General features: G+C 38.5%; 1 protein-coding gene across 10 annotated transcripts in view; it reads left to right on the top strand.

Moving 5' to 3' along the window:
• The window catches only part of DLG2 (discs large MAGUK scaffold protein 2), a 2,237,713-nt gene extending 2,212,552 nt beyond the window's left edge, over positions 1–25,161 (top strand). For 9 of the 10 annotated variants that reach the window (XM_023209277.2, XM_023209278.2, XM_023209276.1 and 6 more), the window contains 6 exons: positions 7,231–7,281; positions 8,312–8,413; positions 10,674–10,846; positions 13,317–13,426; positions 18,047–18,138; positions 20,240–25,161. In XM_023209277.2, the coding sequence (XP_023065045.1) occupies positions 7,231–7,281; positions 8,312–8,413; positions 10,674–10,846; positions 13,317–13,426; positions 18,047–18,138; positions 20,240–20,346 (635 nt within the window). In that variant the 3' untranslated portion in view covers positions 20,347–25,161. The remainder of the gene's footprint in view (positions 1–7,230; positions 7,282–8,311; positions 8,414–10,673; positions 10,847–13,316; positions 13,427–18,046; positions 18,139–20,239) is intronic. The other variant, XM_023209282.1, reaches the window with a different exon arrangement.
• The last annotated feature ends 765 nt before the right edge of the window (positions 25,162–25,926 follow it).

The raw sequence follows: 25,926 nt of genomic DNA, 5'->3' as shown, positions 1-25,926 counted from the left end.
GATTTTTACATTGTAACCCCCAAAATAATTGAAACTCTCAGCAGGAGGGTGGAAAAATCATCATGGTATTGTTTTCCTTCTTATTTTGCCATTTCCTTTCTGTTCTTGGCTCCCCTTTATAGGAAAAACATTTATAAATTAAGTGTTCCTTTAAAATCAGGTGTGAATCTTTTACATCACTTTCTCTTCGATTAATCATTTAAGGTAGAATACTATAACATTTCTGACTTTACTTTTTTGATAATTGGGGAACTGATGGAAGAGTTTCATCCTCTAATGTTGAAGGAACTTAATTTTTTTAATGTGACCAAGTCTTCTTAGATCAGAAAACTTAGCTGAAAAGGTAGGTAACTATTTAAAAGTTATTTCTGGTCTTTGTTTGGTCACCTCAAGCCATTTGCTTAGTGTATGAAAATATCCACCAAACACCAATCACATCCTTTTGATCAATCCTCATGGTTTCTTACCACCTACTTACTTACTGGTTTTTGGTGACTAACATAGGTTCATATTTTTACTGGGATTCTTACAATTTCTATAAGATTAATTTATATTCCTTAGTAAAATGGGTTACCCAAAAAGCAGGCCTAATACATGTGACCCACAGATACTAAGGCAGAAATTGGTATTGTCTTTTGTTTGAATGAGTATTGTATTAATTGAAAACTAGAATTGTTTGAGGTTTTCCCCCTGATTATAGCATGGTACTTTACAAAACTATGCCTTTTTGAGGTGGAAGGCCAAATAGTGGTACAACACTTAATTTGGATTTTGAGAGAGGCTTTGGAAAATCAGAGGGGCGGCAAGTAGGAGAGGAAGCACAAAAAAGGAAAGATGGCAGATGGAGGTAGGCTTGGAGGAGGAAGATGATGTAGACAAAGGAATAAAATGAAAAAAAAATTGTGATGAGATAACGCTTGATTAATCAAACATTATTAGACTGATATAAGAACCACCTAATTTTCTTACTGATGAAAGTCTTATTGATAGAAGAAATTCCATCAATTCTTGCTGATGGAAGAATTCAAAAGGTTCTTGTTGTCAACATGGTAACATGACAACATTTTTACATTCTTTATACTTTTATAATTTTATTATTATCCTAATTTCAGAAAAAATTTGCCTCCCCCCTTTTTCATTTTATTTTAAACCAAGAAACTAGGCCAAGAAGAACTGACCAAAGCTTGTGTTAATAACACCTAAGCTGCCCTCAATTTAGTATGTAGAAAAATATAACTTATTTTTTGGGTTCCAGGAAGACCAATGACACTAGTTTCCTTGATGTTCAGTTTTCAGTTTTCAAGTGTTGTGCTTCCATCCAGTAGACACAGGTGTAGAAAGACAAAGCATCATGCTTTATCTTTCAATTCTTTTAATGGAAAATATATACTATACAAGAACTACCTTTTCTTATAAAAATCACATTTTTATAGAGTATTTTAAAGGCTTCTCTTCTCTGTTTCACAGGTGGGAATATTTTTCCCAGAATTATTAAGTTATAAAAACTGGCCCAAGACTTTCAACTCTTTGACAGATTTTTGGAGTGATGTTCCAAGATGACATCACTAATTAGTTTTACTCTCAAATACTAGTTGCACATAAATGTTTATCGAATGAATAAAGGAAACACTTGCAGACATCTCAAATTATCTATGAGAAAAGAGAAGAGTTGGAACTGGATTCTATGACATTAGTAGGGCAAATATGGAATCTAATCATCTCTATTGGCTTGAGTCTCATCCAAGGTTATAAAAGGTCAGCCACTTAGTTTGGTTTCTGTACAAATGAACAAAAGTAAGAAGAGTCTTTATCACAGCTCAGAGGAGAAAAATGACATTTATTCCTCCAGAATGGAAATATGAAGAATTCCAGAGGAATGTTTATTTATTCATTTGGTACCTACTATACGTGAGGTCCCCTGGATACCATTAGACCCATTGTGAATATCAACTAACTCTAGATTTCAGCACACATAATAGTGGGAGAGATATATAAATAAATGAAAAAGTGCACAAAATGTGACAGGTACTAAGATAGATGTCTGGTTCAAGAATAGTGGGAGCATAAGAGGTAGTTTCAGAGAGGAAGTAGCTTTGAGCTGAGCTTTGGAAAGATGAGGAACTTACTAGCTAGACAAGATAAGGAAGGAACTTCCCAGAAAGAGCATTGCCACAACAAAAGACACAGAGGTTTGGAACAAATATATTTTCCAGAAAGCACCAACTTTGAAGTCAAAATAGGCTACGTTTTTCTAGTGAATTCCTGGCTTTTGCTGTAATTATGACTAAAAATAGTATAAACAAATACAAAAAAAAAAAAAAACCCCTCTTTTCACCAACATCCAGGTGTTGTATTTCACTATTATACTTTACTATTCCGTATCCACTCTGGGGACAAAATGGCTAAATAATAATAATAATAATTCAGAGTTAGAAACAAAGACCTAGGCCATTGTGTTTCACAATCCAGAGTCCCAATTCACACTGTATCCTGGAGTTACACCTTATTGTGGCAACCTTACTTGAAAGTCTTATATGTTTCCTGAGGTATGCCACACACCCACAGATACACACAAATATCAATTTCTAGTAAATAGTTCAGATCTTTCTGCATCATCTCAAGCATTATAAAATAGATTTTCCAACTATATTTAGCACCTGCTAAAATTGCAGTTGATAAAATGTACATTGTCTAATTGTGCAAAACACCACCTCAAAACTATCTTAATTATGGACTAATTCTAGATTTCTGACAATAAAGTAGTAAAATTCAGCCTTGTATTTTTGGCTGTTCTGTATCACACCTTACAATTGCCTTCGTATTAGGAGGTGGTAAATACTAGGCAAGTATAATGAGGACTATGCAAGCTTCTAAAGCTGAAGACATGCCTTCCTCAAAGCTCAGTAAAGCTCTTTACATCATCATGAATGTGTGCAAGCTGATAATTATCCTTCCAACCCATTAGGGCTCATCAGTTAAGTAGGATTTTCAAAACAAGGATCTTGAAGAACTGATCTGAGTGAAACTAAGGTGTTGAGATTAGGAGACCCAAAACTTCTCCACTGAAGTCAGTCAAAATGGTGCATATTCTTCACCTTACTCTATTGTTCTCAACTATTGCCCTTAGATGTCTTTACTCCTTTAGTCTTTATAAAGCAGTTTTTCATTACATCTATTATCTCATTTAATTTCTGCAATAAAACTATTAGACATGTTTTACATTAATAGCCCCCTTTCCTTATGAGGAAGCTGAAGCTCCAAGAGGCTGCCTACCTTATTAACGTAGTAGCACTGCAAATCCAACCAAGACCTCTTAATTCTGAATCCCATTCATTTTTCACTCTTCCCTGTAGTTTGTAATCCAAGCCTCTTGACATTTTATGTAGTAACTTTCAACCATTTCATACTACCTATAAAGTTAATACAAACAGCAATATTTATGTAACATTATGCACCAAGTCTGATTTTAAGGACTGTATGTATATTAAATTCATCTTCTGAACATCCTATGGAGACAATTTGCCATTAATTTACTGTATGACCTTAAAGAAATTACTCAAGGTCTTTGAGACTAAGTTCTCTCCTATGTAAAATGAGTAGCTTGAATTAGAACAGAAATGGCAAATAAATTTTAATCAAGGTTGAAACTCTAACCAATTGGCAATAGCTGCCGGAAGAGTTGTAATGAAAAGTATTCTAAGGCCATGTTGAGGCTCAGCAGTAATCCCGGCAATGATCAGTTTGTGATGGCTGTCAAGGTCATAGAGAGTAACGGTGTGTGGAACGCACTTGCCATCTATGAAGCACATGAACCCTAAGCCCTTTCTTAGCGCTAACATTCTATGGCTCTAAGAACCTAATTAGCTCTTAAAAATCATCATATGCAGGCATTAAAAACTAAATTTCATGCATTAAATGTACTGCCACTGGTCCTCTCTCCATCATTTCGCTTTTCTAGTTTCCAGGAATTCCTAAAGAACAGCAATTTGCTTTTGTCTAGCATGAAGGCATACTAGGGTCTCTCATTGTGACTGGCTTCCAGTTTAAACACATAGTGTTTTGTGGAGACTGTGACAAAACCCTCTGCCAAGTCTCTGGCAGCTGCAGACATCCACACAGAGCTCTGTGCTGCTCTCCCACTTTCAGCCATGCAGTTGCCAGAACAAAACCAAGAAATAGTTTGTACCTTTTTTCAGCTGTTATTTCAAAGTGCCAACCCCTACTGAGTAGAAAATAGAAAAACTCTTAAGGATGACTATTTTATGGGGATGACACAGCAGCAATAAAAAGAAAGAGAGAGAGACAGAGAGAGAGAGAGAACTTGTGTTTAGAGGCAGAACACCTGATGGCCTCTTAATAACCCTGACCTGGTTTCACCCCCTATCTCTCATTTCAATTTTTTGTTCATTTGTAAGCTTTACCTCAACACCCACCCACCCTGCCCCACAGAGAATTCTGCTTCTCTCACTGTTTCAAGACAATGCAACATACTCCACAAGAGTTGCAAAAGGTGTGATATTAAATCTTGATTCCACTACTTACTAGCTGGGGAATCAAGGCTCATTAACATCCCTGAGCCTCAGCTTCTTCATCTGTAAAATGGGGATCATCAGAGTACCTACCTCAAGCAATGGCTGTGAAAAATAAAAGCCAGTGAGTGTGAAAGACCCTCAAGGCCTGCAAATTGCCATAAAGACAGGATTTTTCTCTCCTTCATCACAGTGGCTTTTTCTCTTCTCCTTTGTCTCTTCCTCATTACCCATAGGGCTTTTCATTCTTGGACATGGAAGTAACAATTAGTTTAAGATGCTGAATTCACAGCAATTATGTCATACCCACATCCACGGGTTTCCCCACAGGCTTCCTGGGTGTTACACAGTACCTGATTACCACAAGGTCTTGAGAATTGGGGTGCCTGGACATAAGGGATGCTGCCATTGCTGTCTACCAACACTACTGCTCTGAACCAGAACCAGTGCCTTTCATTAGAGAAGTAAACCAAGAAGCGATGGATAGACAGATAGAGAACTCTTGAACAAAATTAATCAAAGCTATGCTTTGTCCTAGTTTCCTGAATCACAATCATATATGCTGACATCAAATATCTTATTAAAGATTTGCCTTTAGAACGTTCCATCAGAATGATTTGCAAAGCCATTGGGAAGAGATTTTTATGGGAACATGGTGTGCTCTATTTATTTAGAGAAAACCATGCTTTCCAAAATTAAATGACCATATTGACAGAAACACAAAGTAGAACCTACCTTTGGCCTAATTGCTCATCCTGTTTCCCATGACTTAAATCAGAATGCAAATTTGTTGACATCTTTATGTCAAGCACTCAATGGGGCACTGGAGACATGGTGATGAATGAAACTCAGTCTTTACCTTTATGAAGCTCCCAGCCTAATCATGAAGTCCAAGAGTTACCTGACATTTAAAGCTTTTGTTATCCCATGGTCAGGATTCTTCCCTTGCACATTAATTGTTGAAGATGTCCCCCGTAAAGTTATAGTCTAAAATTGCAATATTAGTCTACTATGCTTCTATCATTAAAACTATACTTTTTCCCCAAGAATTTGTACACTTCTTTAATTGACCCACAGCATTTTCCTGATGAAATAATACTAAAATAAAACCTTGAATGCTTATACCCTCTACGTGGCTCAGGCTTTAAATAACTGGGGGTTAGTAATCAATCACCTTCACGTTTTTTGGCCTAGGCTCTGTACGTTTCAGTAATTTATTCAAAGGGTCAAAGAGAATCATTCTTTTCCTGAGTACAGAAAATAATGAATCTGACTCCTCACTGACCAAACCCCTGACCAATATGGGAGAGTCCCCTGAACACTTCTGGGGTGGCCATGGGTAGATACCACTTAGGAGGAGCATCAAGGTCCATTCTCTGTATCCTTAGGAAGTAGCTTGGCGTGGTGGCACCATTCTGAGCCCAAGCCCTCCTTGAGGCTGAGGTAAGATATGACTTCAGCCTGGGGCCATTTCTCACACTTGAAAAAGTAAGACACTCCTACCCCCATCCCATTCCAGCTACCCAGCCTCCAAGGAAGTCATCTGACTTCACAGCTGTACCCACATATTGCTTAATTTTCCCAAATCTGTCATTATCAAAACAGTCGATGATATTAACTCTTCTTACAAAATTACCTCTCCTTTCCCTGGTGCTGTGGCTATTGAAGGAAGAGAACCCAGCATTGATAAACTATGAATGTGCTTCAGGGGTGGGCGGTGAGGATATACAGCAAAGGTGAATTGCCCTTTGGTTTCAGAAGTTACCTCATATTCCACTCCTGCTCCACTATCTCTTCTAGTAGACAGAAAGTTCTTTTCAACAGCCCTAACCTATTGCCGCTCCAAAGGTTAGTCAATGCAAATAAAAATGCAAACACTTCCGGGTTTGCAGCTGAAATTGAGCTAATCCTCTGAGCAATTAATTCATCAATTGTATAAAATAGATGATTGAAAAAAGAAATACCAAAAACCAATTTACTTTCTATGGTCATTTGTTGACTTGAGGTCTACCCTGAATCAGAAGTCTTGTAGCAAATGACATTGGAGGGACCGACATTTTACTACTGTGTCTTCCTTAGTTCTCTATCTGAAGTGTCAAGGCATGGTTTAGCAGCAATTATAACCAATGATGTAGGACACTCCTCAATTTTTGATCTTCATTAATTGACCCACAGCATTTTCCTGATGAATTAATATTAGAGTAAAACCCTGAGTGTCCTGATGAAGTTTTTATATCATAAATTAAACAAGCATATACTTGCTTTTGAACAGTGTGCTTCTTGGGGAAATAAAATAGAAGATGAAATAAAAGGTACAGCAATTCTGATTATGTAGCAGCCAACTATTGAACTGGACCCTTCCTTGAACTAAATGGCCTCCTTTTAAGTAGTAATGCTTGGTGTAGAGGCCATGGCATTCCATTCTCAATGCCAGACAGAGATCAGTTTCACAGGTCATTGCCCTGCAGCAAATAGCTAGCGACCAGTTATTACTTAGAGTTATGACTGTGAAAATCTGATACTAAAATAGTGCTAAAGAGTTTTGCGAGGATGAAGGGATTTTTGAATGGCTCAAGGAGAAAGAGCAAGGAGAATTAACCCTGAGCTGTGTCTGTTTCCTGTATTTCAGAGCAGGGCTTGTCTCTGTAATGTATGACTGAGATTGTTAGTTCACTGTGGTTTTCTTTTCTTCTCTTCTCAGGAGGACAAGAAGACCTCATTCTTTCCTATGAGCCTGTTACAAGGCAGGAAAGTAAGTTGCCCAGCACGCTTTCATTCCTGATTTCTGGGACATAAATAGGTGACATCATTGAAGGAGGGAAAGAGTGAAGGACTGAGGAGAATAAACTCTGCTTAATACTCCGTTGTCTTGAGACGGTACCCTTCTCTCTCTCTCTCTCTCTCTCTCTCTCTCTCTCTCTCTCTCTCTCTCCCTCTGTCTCTCTCACCCTATCACCAAACAAACAACTTCCCTGCTGAGTATGGGCAGTAATAGCTCATAAGAGAAGGATGCAGCCCTCCAGATGAGTGGTCCTCAATGGGAAGGAGCACATTCAAATTACCTAAAGAGCACTAGCTGTGAGACTGGTGAATAAAATCTCCTGAGAGACTGATGTCAGCTCAGTATTGAGAAGGCCTTTCTAGCAGATCTGCCTAAGATATAGGCTATCTGTAAGCTGCTGCTTTTTCCTGGAGGCATTCATACAGAGGCTAATTGCTATTGACAAGGATATTGCAGAGAGAATTCAAGCGTCAGATGGGGAGTTGTACCCCGTGAACTTTCAGGTTCCTTCTAATCCCAGATACAAGGAAATCTAGACACCATATCAAAGTATAGCGAGTATTTTGATCTGGGGAAAAGAAATAATGAAAACATAAGATGTTATTACTACTAACAATTACTTTTTATAGTCATGTCTAAACAATAGCCGAACAGCTGGTTTGGATTCTTTTCTTCTCCCACTCAGTTGACTAAATTCAGTTGTTTTGACATTATGTAGGCGGAGCCAGAGAGTAAGCAACCCTCCTCTAAATGTTTCTTTTCATCGATAGATACTGCAGTTGCCTTTCCCTGCTAGTAGATTCCAGAAAGTAGGCACTGCCAACCTCCTGAGTGTTAAACATCAATTTCCCTATGCAAGGCTGTGTGAGTAATTTATCCAGTGAGGTAATGCCCTTAGCAGCTCTTACTGTCTGACAGTTAAGAATCACCCTTGCAGGACAGTTTTACAGTTGTTTCCAAGTCTTTCTCTTTATCTCCATCTTCCTTTCCCATTCTGCAGTAAACTACACCCGGCCGGTGATTATCCTGGGGCCCATGAAGGATCGGATCAATGATGACTTGATATCTGAATTCCCTGATAAATTTGGCTCCTGTGTGCCTCGTAAGTGTCATTTTTCTTTCCTCGGGGGGGGGGGGGGGGGGAGAGCTTGGAGTCTTTATGAGATGGTAAAATGTAATTCTGTTCCTCCAGTAGTCTCTCCAGTAATTCAAATACCAACCATTTTCGATTAGCTAAGTGCCTTATTTAATTTCTTTGCCTAACACTTTTCATTTATGCTGCTGTGTGTCATTCTGTATTTAACAAAAATAATAATGTTTTCTCTAAACTGATTGTAGCTCCTTAAAAGGCAGGGTGAATCTTTGTGGCCTCTCAACCATTTAAAACAGCATAGGATTTATGATAGGCATCATTATGTTTTTATAGATTGATTGAAATGCCACTGAAACATTATTTTTTATAGGACGGAAGAGATCGGAAACAAAGCCATATGTTAAAATCCTCTCAGGATGACTTAGGGCCATATGTCAATCCCAAAACCCAACAGGCTTTCCCATGTTGACAGTCCTAGGTTTAGGGAGGATGAAGACAAGAAGATGTGTAACACTTCAATTTGACCTCTAGGCCATTACAGACTTTAAACTACTTTCTTCTCATTATAGATAATCATCAGGCTTCCTGGGCCCTCTGATTGTAGCCTTATTAGATTCTACGTGCTCTGCCTTCGTTCCTCCCAACCCCCTACCATAATTTCTCCACTCATTCACCCCGTCTATACCCCGACTCTGTCACACAGAAATGCATGCAGACCTTCTATGTATGTAGATAGGTCCATCAGGAAATTTTAATTTATTAGATAATGGAGCTCTTACATCTGATACCAACAGATATTTCTCTTCCATTCTACATGTTTTAACACTTACGCTTTCAAGTGTCTCTAACATTCCAGTACTGCAAATTTTGCATGAGATACATAAGAATAGCAAGAATTGTATGTGTCCAGTACGTGGCCAAAAGACTAGGATGATTGCTGTATCTCATGAAACAATTCCCAGCAAGGGCTCTGGGAAGACATCCTGCCATAGAACATATCCTGAGAAAGTCTTCAGATAGGAAGGAGCAAATGAAACTCCAGGTCATTTACAACAGCTTCCAGCTTGCTCTTCCACTTTTGAGGGAAAGGAAACAGAAAGTACTTAAGCATTCTTTCCACTTTTCCTTTCACCTTGTATTTTCTTTCTCTTTTTTTAAATTAATAGAACCATTTTATGATAGTCAATATGTGTTCATTGTACAAAACTTGGAAAATACTAAAAAGGAAGTTAAACAAGAAAATTAAAAGTACACAAAATCCCACACAATACCCAGAGATAACATCATTGTTAATATTTGTGTACATTTCCATCTATTCTTTCTTTATATGCATCCATTTTTCCCTGTGATTATTTTTTGCTTATTTAAAATTTTATATAACTATTTCAAATGAGTACTATATCACAATTAATCATTCTTTCTGAACAGTTTGGTTTTTTCCTATTTTTCACTATTATGAATTATAATGAAAATATCATTGTAATTGTGTTATAATTATTACTTATAAAATAATAGAATGAATATCTTTAAGGATAAATCTGTATCTGAAGTTTTGATCATTTTTATAAACACATTTCTAGGAAAAAATAAGTGAGTCAAAGATTTAAAATATTTTAACAGCTTTTATTCATTTTGCTGGGTTGCTTTCCCCTTCTTTTCTTACCAAAAAATTTAGGTGAAATGGTTAGAGTTGCTGATTTTCAGTCCTATGTTAACTGCAATTATCTTATTTTATATATGTTGAGGTCTGAATTTTATGTTCCTTTATAGAATATTAAGTTTTTGTTCTGGCAGGTGATAATTTACTGACACATCAGCTTCTTCCATTTGTGATATGATTTTCACTTTGTGAAGATGGATGTAGAGTAAGTCTAGAGTAACCTTTTAAAATGTGGCCTTTCTGGGATCTCCATGGGTTCTGACTGAACTCCGGTGTCTTCTAGCAGTGTGCAATGTCTAAACTGTTCATTTGAAAATGGCCTCTAGGCAGAGAGGTGGGGTGAATCTCTCTCATATGTTTCTCTTTTCTCAAAGATTACAGCCCTGTACTTCCTGTTATCTGATGCCTGAAAACAGTTATTTCATATATTTTGTCCAGTTTTTTAGTTGCTCATGGTGGGAGGGTAAGAGTAGTACCTGTTACTATGTCATAGTTCTTCATACTACATATTTCTACATATCAATGTTGAGGATGTGGTGGAGAATATAGGTGTAAAGCAAGTTTATGGTATAAATGTACCTTAATTTTTTTATTTTTTGTTTTCTAAAGATACTACGAGGCCAAAGCGAGACTACGAGGTGGATGGCAGAGACTATCACTTTGTCATTTCCAGAGAACAAATGGAGAAAGATATCCAAGAGCACAAGTTTATAGAAGCCGGCCAGTACAATGACAATTTATATGGAACCAGTGTGCAGTCTGTGAGATTTGTAGCAGAAAGAGTATGTTCACCAATCTTCTTACACCTCCCCTGAAGAAGGTTTCTAGGTTGCAAACTGCATTTTTTTGGTCATTACTCTTTCTTGATTGCAATTGTAAATTTTGATTAAATAATTTAAGACATCCAAGCAGAGAATCACCTTAGAGCAATGTCATTAATCTTTGTGCTAATTTCAATAAAATGTTCTCAGTGACTGGAAAAAGTAGGAAGGGGGTTGGAGGGATATCTATAAACCTAAAGGCAATTAACAGCTTGAAGTTCATGAGGATTCGCTTTGTCTTTGACTCACTATCTGAGGCCCCAATAAACAACCTAGATTTTATTAAGGCAGGTTTACTACTTTGGTTGTAAACCAAGGGGACAGCATTCCTGAATTCTTTTGTTAGAGGAAGTTATTTTTTTCTCTCTCTGTCTCTGAAAACTTGGCATCCTCATGGTGGAAGGGAAGATAGATGAGAAGGGCTGCCCAGCCCACTGCTCAAAGAAGTTCTAGCTTAGAGGAGATGTAGATGCTGCAATTCGTTTCTTGCTGGTAACTTCACAGGCATGGAAAAGAGAAGAATGTTCAGGAGAGGGTAGGATGGGAAGGCACCTGGGTGTGGCTATACAATCTGCCTACAGAGGGATCCTATCTCCTGTGAAAACAGAACCAATATCATAGGAGAAGATATTTGTTGGATTGATTTGATTTGCCATGACCTTTTCCAGTGTACTGCTAAAGAATTAAACAAGAAATTTTGATGTCTATGTAAGAATACACTACGAAGTTGCATCTATTTTCTTTCCTTCCTCTCAAAAGTTCAGTTCTATCAACTATATAAATACTGGTTCTAGGCAAACTGTCCTGGATAATTGCGCCTATTTTCCTCTTTGTTCATGTCGTTAACTTGAAATGTTCTGACCGGTGAATAATCATCCAGCATTTATACTGTTGCATGGCTGCTGCACTTCACAGATAGAAAACTTGAAGTCTATTACCTAAGTAATAACGGCTTGGACCATCTTAGTGGGTTTCTCATATAAGAAGAGTTCAAGTATTCACTGGACTGTATTCATTTTCATGTGAACATTATAGATGAGATTTTAGCCCTTATTGTTGATTTAGGATTGTTCCTATCTGCATAAAGTACCTTTTTTTCTCTTCTTGCATAAAGTTATTCTAACCTCAGGGTAATGAGGACATTTCTCTCCAGGAGGTAGAATATGATGTGGCAAATGTATCTGCATTTCCAGAAATGCTTTATAAAGCAGCTCCTTGCTCTGAGCACTCATTGCAGTGGAAGCCAAGTTAAATGAGGTGTGCTATAATGTAATGGCATTTTTATTTGTTAACCAACACGAAATTTACATACCTCATGCAAGCCTTTCTCTCTTGGCATTTAACCAGCATTTAATTTATTCATATATATATATGTATATATGTTATACATATATATTTTTGTTGTTGTTGTTGTTTGGTTGGTTTTTTTTTTTTTTTGAGATGGAATTTCACTCTTATTGCCCAGGCTGGAATGCAATGGTGCAGTCTCGACTCACTGCAACCTCCACCTCCTGGGTTCAAGTGATTCTCCTGCCTCAGCCTCCTAAGTAGCTGGGATTACAGGTGCCCACCACCACGCCTGGCTAATTTTTTGTATTTTTAGGGGAGACAGGGTTTCACCATTTTGGTCAGGCTGGTCTCGAACTCCTGATCTCAGGTGATCCACCCGCCTCGGCCTCCCAAAGTGCTAGGATTACAGACATGAGCCACTGCGCCCAGCCAACCATATATTTAAGTTAACTAACCATTTTTGTGTCTGTCCTCCACTAGATTGAGCACATTGCAGACAGGATACATACAAGCGCTTTGAAAAATTCACATTATTCTCAATCTTCCACATTGAATGTTGGGCAGGGTGAGACAATGAAGTGTCTATTTTTTCCAACCAACAATTCTGTTAGTGCTCAAGACTTGGGTTTGCATGCTCCTAGCACTAGATTATTCAGCAAGTTAGTTAGTGTGAGTCTTCTATAAAATGCAGCTGATAATACCTACCTCAGAGATTTGGGGATTTCTTCTTGACAATTGTCTTCAGAGATGGTTTTTAAACTTCGTAAGAATAGACCCAGTCACATAACATATGGCTGCATGTCATCTTTGTGTGTTACATCAGGTATTTAACTGAGAGAACACATGTAAAATGTCTAGTCCAGTGGCAGACACTTTGTAAGGGGCTAGTTAGTATTAGTTATTTTAAACACTCAATGATCAATTTTTATTTACTATATATCAATTTACTATGTATTGATTTTTATTATATATCAATTTACTGTGTATCAATTTTTATTTACTCTTTGCAGCAATCTTTTTCTGACTTTAGAAATCTAGCATCCCCTACCTTCCTCTAAAACCTACATACATTAGTTTCCTTTTGTTGGATTATGGCCATGTTTTCTATATTAACTTCATATTTTTCTTCTCTTTCTACCAGGGCAAACACTGTATTCTTGATGTATCAGGAAATGCTATCAAGCGGTTACAAGTTGCCCAGCTCTATCCCATTGCCATCTTCATAAAACCCAGGTCTCTGGAACCTCTTATGTGAGTAGAGGGCGTTGGAGGCCTTCATCCAACTAACTCCCTGTTCCATCTTATACTGCAAATTACTAACAGGACTTTGCTGGGAATTCTTACAAATGGGAAATGCCATTGTTGATTTTTCAGCATTCTCTTTTTTTAAAGATACATCAAAGCTTTTTAAACCACTAGAAACATAATGTCATTGATTTCTTTTTTTCACACCCCTCATTTTAACAATAATGGTAATTCCTTAAAACATCTTCAGTAATGTTTCCTGATTTTTATTGTTTTACTTCACAGGTTGTTTTGTTTGTTAGTTTTTGAGGTTTTGTTGTTGTTGTTGTTTTGAGGATAGCTTGGCTTGGTTTGGTTTTTTGGTTTGCTTTTGTTTTCCAAATGATAGAAAGCAATCATTTTTTAATTGGCTCATACTTCTGAGGCAGGTCCATAAGTAAATCTTTTTAAATATGTAGATTTTTTATAGAGAGAGCAGACAATATTTGAGACTTTTTTCATTGGCATTTTCCTTGGTTCTATAATAGAATTCTAATGTTCCTTAATTAAAACTTTACATACGTAGAACATTGTTCTTAATAGAGTTTTCTTAGTGGCATGGCAGTAAAACGTATGTAACTTAAGCCAGTAGCTTCATACCTGTGCACTCAGGGTCTTTTCTTGTTTTTCTTGTTTTTTGTTTTTTGTGTTTTTTTCTCCAAAGGACTTGTGAAATAACTTCTTTCAAAAATCATTAAACAAAGTAGGCAGACATTCACAATCTGACTGTAAAGTCAGTATAGGCAACCCCCATTCACAAAGATGAAGCTAAGAAGGGGCTACCAGCAGGGACCTGAAAATTGATCAGGCAAGATTTGGTTCTTTGCTTTTCCACTGATCAGTTAAGTAACCTTGGGCAAATTGTTTGACCTTTCTAAGATTTAGCTCCTCACCTCTAAACGAGGCACACTAATAAATACCTCATAGAGCTAGTATAAAGGTTAAATAACAAGATTAGGAGTTTAGTAAAGCTGTTCATATAGCCTTTGGCATACGATAAGTACTCAATACATAATGCCCATTATTATTATAAAAGATATAAAATTACTTCATTATAAAGGAATAAAACTATTTTATCATTATAGAACATATAAACAGCACCTCTTCCATGACAGTGCAAGAGATAATGCCAATATGTCTGTCATAAGGGCCTTGATCAAATATTGCCTTCATCTAGGCCTCAAGACCATAGTGTTTGACAGAGTTCAGGAGTGAACCACAGAGTACTGGAAAACAATGTTTATGGAAAGACTGAAGAAATGGAAATTGTTTAATCCCAGCGGTAAAAGCAATTGCTTGCAGAGGATATTAACTAACTGTTCTGTGTCTCCTCTGAAGACAAAGAAGGGAAGCAAACTGCAGCAGCTGGAATGGCAGCCTGAGAGAATTAAGTTAAATACATAGTTGAGCTCTGGGGAAATTGCCAGAGATGTATCTTGAAAGCAGAATATAGTCCCATAAACAAAAAATGGACAAGGATTCTTACCAGGATAAAAAAAATAAGATCGGGAGGTCACTGACAGTACCTTCAGCCCCATGAATTTAGGTATTAAATTATAATATAAAGAGTTTTTCCCATGGCTAGCACGTGGAAAAATATGTACTAATGATAAAATAATGATTCTTAATATTATCATCCCCAACAACACGTATTAAATTTTTCCTTATATAGGATACCGTGTTGGGCATAGAACAAAGTGAATTAAGCAAGTACAAATTTCATAATGTAAAATTGATCTATAATCTGTAAAGAGCCTCATAAATATAAGTAATGCTAACATTAATAAGAGAAGAGAAATAGTCCTTACCTCCTGGGAACAGCCATCTTAAAGGCCTGTTTCAGAAATAGAAAAATAAATCTTCATACTGTAAACACTTAGTGGGATAAATGGCTTCCCAGAGGAGTGAGGCCTGAGGGAACGACAGCAGTGGCACATTTGGTCCAGTGCGAAATTCGGAGACAGTCCCATCTGGCACTCCATAGGAGAAGGTCTACTGCCTTCCACAACTATGAGATGACTTATTTTAGTTATGCCTTAGGGCACTGTCACAGCCACTTATAACCAAGGAAAGTTAAACATACTAAAGGCTGGATTTCACAATGAGGACAGTGAATCTGACATAATTTGCTGCAGCCATATTCATGGGTCTTAAGCGCAATGATGGTGACATTCAGACCAATGCAATCTAACTATTAAATGTTGGATGTTTACTTTACAGTTCACTCTTTTCCAAGGCTTTTACTCCAGGAGCAAAGCTGCCATGAATTGCCCATTCCCCAGGGAGGAGTGAATGCTAGGTCAGCCGGAACAAAAGCATGGCAGCTGTCACATTTACGCATTGATACATCATCACACACATTATTTCTCAAGTGTATCATCCACATCAAATCACAGAGCTTATTAGCACATACATAGCTGACTTTTCAGAGGAGCATAAAATCAAGGATGTGTAGGAAAGGGATGTTATTTTTATATTGTGCCACCATCTGACTTCTGTGGCAATGTCTTCCCACGTGGCAATGTCTCTTCACCCTGTCACTTCCGGTCTGCTTTTACCTTCCTGCTCCCATGATGCTCTGTGTTTACTTCTGTCTTCAACTATCTTATAATTATGTTTATTTATCTAGCTCCCCCTTTGTTCATTCATTCATTCATTTACTCACTTATTCATCCAACAAATAAGTGTTGAGTCAGACTCCATGCCACATGCTGACAAACAAGCCATGGTCTTCACCCTCAAAGAATTACTGATCAGTCAAGGAGACAAAATAAATTCACAGGTTAGAGGATAAAAACCTAAACTAAGTTATTGCTATAATCAGTAAAAAGGTAATTCAGAGAAGATGGAATTCTTGGCAGTCAAGTCGAAGAAGATCCAGAACTACATGATTTCTTTTTTTGAGACAGGGTGTCGCCGTATTGCCCAGGCTGCAATATAGTGGTGCCATCATGGCTCACTGCAGTCATGACCTCTTGGGTTCAAGCCATGTTCCCTCCTCAGCCTCCCAAGTGGGTGGGACTAAAGGCATGTGCCACCATGCCCAGCTAATGTTTGTATTTTTTGCAGAGACAGGGTTTCAGCATGTTGCCCAAGCTGTTCTTGAACTCCTGAGCTCAAGTGATCCACCTGCCTCAGCCTCCCAAGGTGTTGGGATTATAGACGTGAGCCACTGTGCCTGGCCCACATGATTTCTTGACGTATGGAGCAAATATCTTTCTCTGAAGGGCAGCCCTTGGTTTAGCCCAGCATCTTCTCCACCCACAAGTAACATCCATTCACAGCATGTAGGGCTGAGACTGTTTGGAAGAAAAATTATACATACTCCGCCTCAGGACAAGATGAGTTTAGCAACAAGAGTTCAGGAAATTCCCACTTCTTTATATTTTAGACATTAATGTCTAACATCAATATTTTGGTTTTTTCCAAATAAGCCTCTTTTGAAAGATACCAAGTCTTTGTATAGTAGGAAGTCTAACTAAAAATTGGTTTAAAAAACCAAAACCTTGAGTTCTTACCCCAGATTACTCTTTGTTAAATACACAGTCTTAAGCATGTCCCTTCTTGCTTCCGTCACTTGCCCTGGAAAGGAATTGACTAAGGCCAGATTTTCCAGACCCAGATCTCTGGCTTCTTAAGCAGCATGCAAGACAGTAATGATTTCAGAAATTCTACGTGCACCTGTGATGCATCCTGATCAGCCAACCAGATTGTATTTGACTGGACTTTTTTTTTAAATACCTGGAAGACCTGGAAAGATAAAGCTACCAGTAGTTAAGAATCAATAGATTAGGTTTTAGGGAGAATTCAAGAATTTTTCATTTCTCTCCCACCTTGATTTATCCTTGAGACTTTTAAAAAAATTGTATATATAATAGTTGTACATATTTTTGGAGTATATGTCATATTTTAATACCTGTATACAATGTGTAATGATCAAATCAGGGTAATTGGAATATCCATCACTGGAAATGTTTTGGGAACATTACAGTTCTTCTCTTCTAGCTATTTTGAAATATTCCTCTAACTGCATTTTATACCCCTTAACTAGCTCCTCTTCATCTCCCCTCCTGCCTTCCCTTCCCAGTCTCTGATAACTACCATTCTACTCTCCCACATTTCAGAGAGTCTGAGATACACTAGAACAAACTCCAAAAAAGGGTGACCAGGAAAGTTCAGATTTAGAAATCACATCAAATGAAGGGATAGATGAAGCAACAGGACAGTTTATTCTGAAGAAGTAGAAGCCTCAAGACATACTTAAGCACTTTACTGAAATATCCTAGGGCCTACCATGGTAGATATTAGGTCCCTGCAGAACAGGGACCAGTGACTGCAAATCATATGGAGACATATTTGGCTTTAATCCAATGTGGGAGCAAGAGACTGCCCTTTGAGAGAATGAGCTTTCTGGCCGGGAGTTGTTGCTGAAATTATTCCAGCGCAGAGGAGTCCTGAATGAAGACTAAAAAGCTGTTGCTAAGATTACACTATGCTTTCTGCAAGATTTATTTTTGCCATACATTTTAAATTTTTAGGATTTGGAACATTCCCTTTATGTTCTAATACAAATCCTCATTTTCCCAGGGAGATGAATAAGCGTCTAACAGAGGAACAAGCCAAGAAAACCTATGATCGAGCAATTAAGCTAGAACAAGAATTTGGAGAATATTTTACAGGTAAGTTCACTTTTACCCTGGTAGTGTGAGAAAGGGGATAAATTGTCTGACATTTGGCATAGAGAGGGCTCTAGCCTGGTGTACTTGTGCCCTAAAACCTTCCTGTTGAGAATCCCTAATATCTGTTTCATTCACAAGGAGTCTCCCTCTGTTTCACCCATTTTGACGCAAAGCCCTGGGTTCTCCTGAGAGTTCAGCTACAGTCAGCTCCCATGTTCCCAGCAGCCCTACCCAAAACTATGGGCCGCGGATGCCCCTGAGCTGTCTCCTACCATGAAAAGGATTTTAGGCACTGCTACCTCATTAACTATGTCCCTGATATCATCAGAAAACTTGAAAAACAAAATTTTAGGGCTCAAAATGGTCAGTGTCCAAAGCAGTTCCTCTTGAGAAGCCTGGAGGCCTCCGTTCCCTGCTCCATGAGCCGTCCTCAGTGTCCCCATCACCCAGCAGCAGCAGGTGAACAAGATACTTGAAACTCTTCCTCATGTTTCAGTTCACTGTGTCATGTCTCAACCAAAAACGGTTTTTATTTTCTTTTTAAATGTTTCCTTGGAAACATGAAGTTAGGGGAATAGAGGTTTTTATTCTCCTGGATGGCCTGAGTTCTGAGTTCTCTGTTCCTATATGCTTTCATAGAACACTGAGTAATCAGACTTTGTGAAATTTGCCTTACACCTGGTTCCCAGTGTTTTAAAAACAAGAACTTTCGAGCTGGGCACAATGGCTCCCTCCTGTAATCCCAGCACTTTGGGAGGCAGAGGCAGGTGGATCGCCTGAGGTCAGGAGTTTGAGACCAGCCTGGCCAACATAGTGAAACCCCATTTCTACTAAAAATACAAAAATTAGCTGGGTGTAGTGGCGGATACCTGTAATCCCAGCTACTAGGGAGGCTGAGGCAGGAGAAACTCTTGAACCTGGGAGGCAGAGGTTGCAGTGAGCCGAGATTGTGCTACTACACTCCAGCCTGGACGACAAGAGTGAAATTCTGTCTCAAAAAATAAAAAATAAATAAATAAATAAAACCCAAGAACTTTCTTCCTGGATTACCATATGTGAAGTTAGATGTTTTATTTTTTACCTCATTCAGAATATAGAAAGTGTCAATGTCTTAGCAGTTTGTAAATATCTTGAATCAGGTAATATTAAGTAATCTGTCAATAACCAAGAAATGAGCTATGTTTCATCCTAAAAGAACATCCACGTAGGAAAAACAATCAAAACAGTGTACATTTTGACAGTGGTTTATATTTGGTATACAATACAATAATTAATATATTCTGAGGATTATTTTTAAATATCTAAATCAGCTTTCAGTAGTAATTTATTTTTAAGACATAGTATCATATGAATAATATTGATGTGTTTTGGAAATCTTTCTACAAGATAGTTTTTTTCAAATGAGACAACAAAATGTACTAAAATGTATTCCAAGTGACTTAGTGTTTTAGGAAATATACAACTGATCAGTTTGTTCATATTTCTTCCTATTTATGTTCCTTATAAATAGTGGCTTACGGTATTCTCAATATGAATAGCCCTGTATGGTAAAATCTCAATTTACCAGAGATTTGGGGAATGATTGGGTTTTCCTATTAAGGGCTTTGAAGGTTGGGAGGTTAACTAAACTTCCTTCTAAAATCTTTATTATTTCCTCGGTGTCTACAATATCTGAATTTCTGCTGCTGCCAAAGTAAGTAAATATAGAGACTGTGAGGCCAGTTTTCTTTTCTAAATAGGGAGCTCTCAGTCTGAAAATTGATCAATGCCTAGCTCAGTGCCTGGCTCAGAGTAGGCACCCATAAAATATTGGTTAAATAGATGAGTGATTCATTGTCCAGGACTACAGACAGACATGTAGAAAGTGCAAAGACTGTGATGCATTTATTACTGATCCAGGATATCCATTGAAAGCATTTTTAAAAATCATGAATGTAACTTTGCTAATGTGAATTTTCTGCTTTCTCTTACTAATGAAAAATGATATGAAGCTTCCTGATGAGTTGTCTGCTACTGATTTGAGCCTCCAATGTGTGAGTGATGATTGTTCTTCACCATCCGGGAAATGATTTCTAATTCTAGATGTTTGCTTTTGTTATAGCTATTGTCCAAGGAGATACTTTAGAAGATATATATAACCAATGCAAGCTTGTTATTGAAGAGCAATCTGGGCCTTTCATCTGGATTCCCTCAAAGGAAAAGTTATAAATTAGCTACTGCGCCTCTGACAACGACAGAAGAGCATTTAGAAGAACAAAATATATATAACATACTACTTGGAGGCTTTTATGTTTTTGTTGCATTTATGTTTTTGCAGTCAATGTGAATTCTTATGAATGTACAACACAAACTGTATGAAGCCATGAAGGAAACAGAGGGGCCAAAGGGTGGGACAGAAAAGACATTGCAGTATGAAGGAAGGCTTTGGTTTGCTCAAAGTGCCAGGTGTAGGGATGAACCTCTGACGGGCTTTCTGCCCAAGAGATGAGAGCCTCCTCACCCCAGCTGATGTCCAGAGCTGATTTAGCTGCAGAGCTCTCTGTGTCTTTTGCTTTAAAGAAAAATTGCCAGCACTCGAACCTCACCAACCTTCCCATTACCCACATCTGTAATTGGTACACTTCGAATTTTATAACTATGCACATCTTTTGATTTCTTAACAAGCAAATGAAAGAAAGAAGGAAAAAAGAAAGGAGTCCCTTTGGAGACGACATACTATCAGGGAAGGATAAGCGTGTAGTTTTTTGACTGGCATCTGCAAAGACAAGCATTTCATAAAATTTGCAAGTGTATGGAGGACTAACCTCACTGACAGGAGGGGATTCCACCTGGAATTAGCTTTATGATTGTTGATTGCCTATTTTGCCATTTATAAACTGAAAGAAGGCACTAAAGATGAGAATAATTTATACAATAAAAATATATTAAATGTATAGAAACAAATTTCTATAGGTTAAAAAAGTTTTGTGAAATATTTTGTAAAGACTAATATTGAAAGACTAAATGTATGCAACATCAGCAGATGATCAAATTCAAGAACTGAAAGTTGCACTCTCCCTTTTGTTGCCAATGATCCATTAAGAGCATCTGAGTTCCTTTCAAGTCTGACAAAGACTTCTTCCTCACTCACCTCCCTTCCACATTAGTGATACACTCTCATGGAGCACATCCCTCAATGAGTTGCCCTCATGGATATTTTTGGAAAACATTTGGTTAATGCATTTTTTTATGCTGATGGCTTTTCAGAGACAAACTTATGCAAATGATCTAAAGGGAAGTTTTTGCTTTTCTCTAGTTAAATAACCTGAGCCTGCCATGCAAATAGTTGAATAACTTTGTTCCTAGTTACTGACATACAATTCTTAAAGGACCATTTAGCATTTTGGCCAACAATGAGTAATTAGGATTAGTACTTTTTTGTTTTACAGAGTAACTGAGAGTTTTGTAACATCCAGAGATGGTATTAGAGCCAACGGGAGATCTGTTCCTAGATGCACTATTTCTTTGAGGAAGAGAGAGAAGACAAGTGTCTGGTTGGGGGTGAGGGGTGCAGACTTTTTTGTTTCTATGTACAGGGCAAAGTGATAGAGTCACAAGGAAAGACAATTAATGACTTTGAGCTCAACCAATTGAACTGCCTTTCTTGGAGCTGCACCTGGACCAAGTTTATTTTTTAACAATTATAATAATGATGATTTAAAAAAAGAAACCTCCCAAAGCCTATAAACTGAACTAGAAGAGTTAGTTTCCCACTTTAGAGTGGATGGCGACATCAGCATTGCTTTTGCCCATGGTGTTCAGAGAGAGACTTTTCAGTGATAATAACCACTCTACTCTGGGTTCTGTGCATGCCCAGACTAAGCCCCATCGCCTTATTTCTGGGGTACATCCAGACCTGGCAGGGATTCTGCCACACTGTGCAGCAAACCAGCATGTAGGCTGGGTAGGAGAGCAAGAGATAGAGCCATCAGTGTGATGGGGCTTCTTCACAGTAAGAACATCGGAGCTTAGAATGAGAGTCTCTTTCCAAAAACAGGCATTGTTCATCTTAAACTAAACATCATTGTCTGCCTGGCTGCAGTCAGCAAAACAAACACAGAAATGCAAAATTATGCATCTTCCCATAGTCTTGAGGCTTCCTTTGCCAATGGAAGGGCTAGCAATGCATTTTCCCTCTCATGAAAGTTAAATTTCCAGAGACTTCCTTAGATTGCTCAAAACGTTAAAGATATGTCCATGTCTGCAATTCGCCAGTTTCAGGTCAAGGCCTACTTTCATCAATATTGCTCCCAGAAGTTTTCTGCCACCAGAATGCCATTCCTGATCCCAGCTCTATTTTTAGGCCACCATGATAACTTCTTTGGTTTCTCAACTGAGCATGCAACCATTTATTTAAAAGACTGTCATTAATGAGTAGATGTTTTTGCGGGTCGTGTGATGTGCTTTCCATTTACTAGTATTGCTGTGGCTGAGTACAATCAAATTGAACCACCAACCCTTGGTTTTGTAGTAATATAACTATTTATTTTCCTAGTGTAGATGCTTTCAGATTAGAATTGGCATTTGCACTGATTTTTTATGTAGATTTATATAATTATATAGATACATATATATTTGCTTGAAGAATCACCAAGCAAATTGGTGAGAGGGTCTTTTCCTATAGAATTTACACCTCCATTTGTTGTGTTGTCTTGCACTTCCCAATGTTGATGTCTCTATGGCTCCAATGAACTGGTGTATTTTGCAGCAAATCTGATGACTTGTATGGAAATGGCATGAAAGTTACCCAGATTACATCTGGTGCAAATGCACTCGGAGCCTGGGGCCAGACTGGTGCTAACACTGCAAACTTTGTCCAGAGCTCTCTCCAACCTGAAGGCTTGCTGGGGGTGCAATGTCACCTTCACACATGCTGGGCCCTTTCAGAAAAGTGCCAGATCGTGTAACTGGTGCTATTTTTCATGCTCTGGTACAATGTGTAGCACCACGGGGCTCTCAGCTTTACCAAAATCAAAATTCCATTTGTCAGCTAAGTGCAGAGGCATTTGTTTTTTGCTCTCCTCCCACAGAATTGTTGGCCATTTATTTGCAGGCCTTTTGCGGGATTTCTTGGCCGTTTATTTACAGGCCTTTTCTCCCAGCCCCAAATTCTTGGGTTGGCTCTGTCTGCTTAAAGAGCCTGTCTTCACAAAGCCGCACTCGGGTGCCTCTGTGCGCTGTCTTAGATCCTACTGCCGGCCCTTCAGGACTCCGAGCCAGGAAAGAACTCTCCAACCTCTGGCTCGAGACTCTGTTTTTTTTTCTCATTCTTTTCCTTGCTCTCCTCCTTCTTCTATTTCTGACTAATTCTCTCTCTCTCTCTCTCTTTTTTTTTTCTTTGTTCCTCTCCTTTTCCTATTCTTCCTTCCCACCATCTCTGAGTTGTTGACTTTCTCCTATAATCCTTCTCTATTCCCTTTCTCTTTTTGTCCACCTCTCCTTCAGTCTCTGTTTCTTTGCCCTTCTTATTCCTCTTCTGTCCTTTCTCCTCTCCTCACATCTCTAATCATCTTCTCCTGCACATCCCTGTATTGATTTTTTCTGTCCTCTAAAGGGCTCATGGCTGATTCAGACAGCAAGTCCGTGCACTGGACTAATGACACAAATACTTTAGGTCGCCGTTTCACCTACTCAGCCCAGAACGCAAAGCTGAGCGTGAGGCCCTGACCTGGAGCCTGCTCCAGCCCGCCTCCCGGATCCAGCCTGCACCGTTGCCCTGGCAGCGATGATGCACATGCTGTGGGCCCTGCCGGCGCCTGAGTGCCTCTGCCTGAACGCTGCTCCTAAGCGAGCCCACTCCCAGCACTACCGCATGGCTCTGAGGACACTTCCTTTCAATAAAGGCAGACTCTGGCCCCAATTATTCTGATAGCAAACCTCTTCCTCCTCATTGAAGCCATGCCATCACCTTGGTTTGGAGAGAGACATTTTTTCCCATTCATAAGCTTTCTTTTTCCCATTTTCATGTGAAGCCCCTTCTGCTTTTCAGCTGGTGATTGCTCTGGTGAGACTGAATGGACTTGCTGGTGAAATGAAATCTCTTCTTTCCTGTCTTGGTCCTGCCTAAATTCCTACGAATATATTTAAGCCAAGGACTCAGGCTAATTCCTAAGTTGATCACATTAATTTGTCACTCCTGGGGGAAAAAGATCAATTCCCTTGAAGCATGTGGAGTACCTCCTGTGACAGCTGACTTGCCAGGGGACTCCCTACAGCATTCTGTGATATACATTTTACTTCTGTGTATGTATGGTATATATGGTATGTATACCATGTACACACATGTTACATTGAGTATGAATGACTGTGGTTGGAAACCCACACACACACTCAAGTCTGTAAATATCCTTCCTCACTGAAACCTGTGCTTTGGAAATCATTTCTTGTACAGCTGTGCAGTTTCTTGTAACAGCTGAGGACAAAGCTAAGACAGGCGGACAATTTAGACAAAGATCATCTAAAGAGTACAGTATCTCCCTAGCAACTCATGAGGACAGACAACCAAGTGGCAAGGTTGACTCCCAATGGGATGGCAGACTTTTCTTCTCTCCTTTTTGAGTTTGTGTTTTCTAAGTGTTTCTTAACTTCTGAGTGCACCAGGCTGTACCCGTTAGATCCTTTCAATATGACAGTTTTGTGCTTCTCTCTGACAGGATGTTTCTCCATCGAGCTGTAGTGCAGGATGGGAGGGAGGTGGGAATACTCCTTGCCTGGGCTGGAGTTTACAGAGACACTGCACAGCTTACACTCCTGTTAAGTGTAAATATTCAACACTTCCATTCCATTTGTGTAAAAAATAAAGCACACACGATTATAAAATCAAGATGTATATTTCATACTCAGTGTGTCTGTGCATATTTATTGCGTTTCTAGTTGTCAGCGGTGGGTGGCCCCATTGTAAAAATGCCTGATAGAGTGTTTATAAACATGTCATGGTTTTATTATAAGATATAAACATTAAAACATTTTATACTTTATAGCAAATGATTTTCTCCCAAAGCATAATTTGTCTTATTTCATAAGGAATAGAGTCATTCATGTCTATTTTTATCAATTTTTGTCTCTGATTCCAGAGCTAAAATGCAATGAGGATGGGTATGCCCTGAGTAGTACTGGCACTGCTGAGAGGAAGTGAAAAAGCTGTTTTTGCATATTCTTAAATATTTGGTTACCATCTTGCCTGCTTTTAATCAGGATTTTTCCAAAAGTGAACAATGTATTAAAAGATAGATTTTTAAAGATGCTCACAGCTATGTGAGGGGAAAAATCAATTTCCCAGTGTCAAACTGTGGGATTCCAGAAGATATTAAGAATACAGAAAAATAATTTTTTTCTTATCTGAAACATTATGCAAAGAAAGGCATAAACTGGGGAGGAGGTATCATTGTCTTATACACATTGTAGCTCCAAAGATTTGACTGTATCAAAAATGTCAGGTTTGGGAATCTGGATCTGCCAGATAATGTTCTAAATTGTTCACTTCAGGTTAAATACATGCCTTGGTATATTGACATTTAGCTTGTCATATTGACATTTAGCCAGGTTTGACAGCTGGAAAACAAAACAAATTCTGCTCACGAGAGGGGTGAAATTTTGCATCAAAGCAATTGCTTTGGATTATGCTTTGTTTCATGATAAACTATCATATAATTGAATTAGCCATTCGGGAAGCCAGACTAGTTGTTCATGCCGTCCTGGCCATCAGGAATCTGCCAGGTGTCCTAAAGCTGTCCTTGGTGCTGGGTAGTG

Source organism: Piliocolobus tephrosceles, chromosome 13 (assembly GCF_002776525.5).
Source record: "Piliocolobus tephrosceles isolate RC106 chromosome 13, ASM277652v3, whole genome shotgun sequence".
Taxonomy (NCBI): domain Eukaryota; kingdom Metazoa; phylum Chordata; class Mammalia; order Primates; family Cercopithecidae; genus Piliocolobus; species Piliocolobus tephrosceles.
The sequence above is the reverse complement of the archived record's forward strand: the minus strand, read 5'-3'. Positions and strand labels throughout refer to the sequence as shown.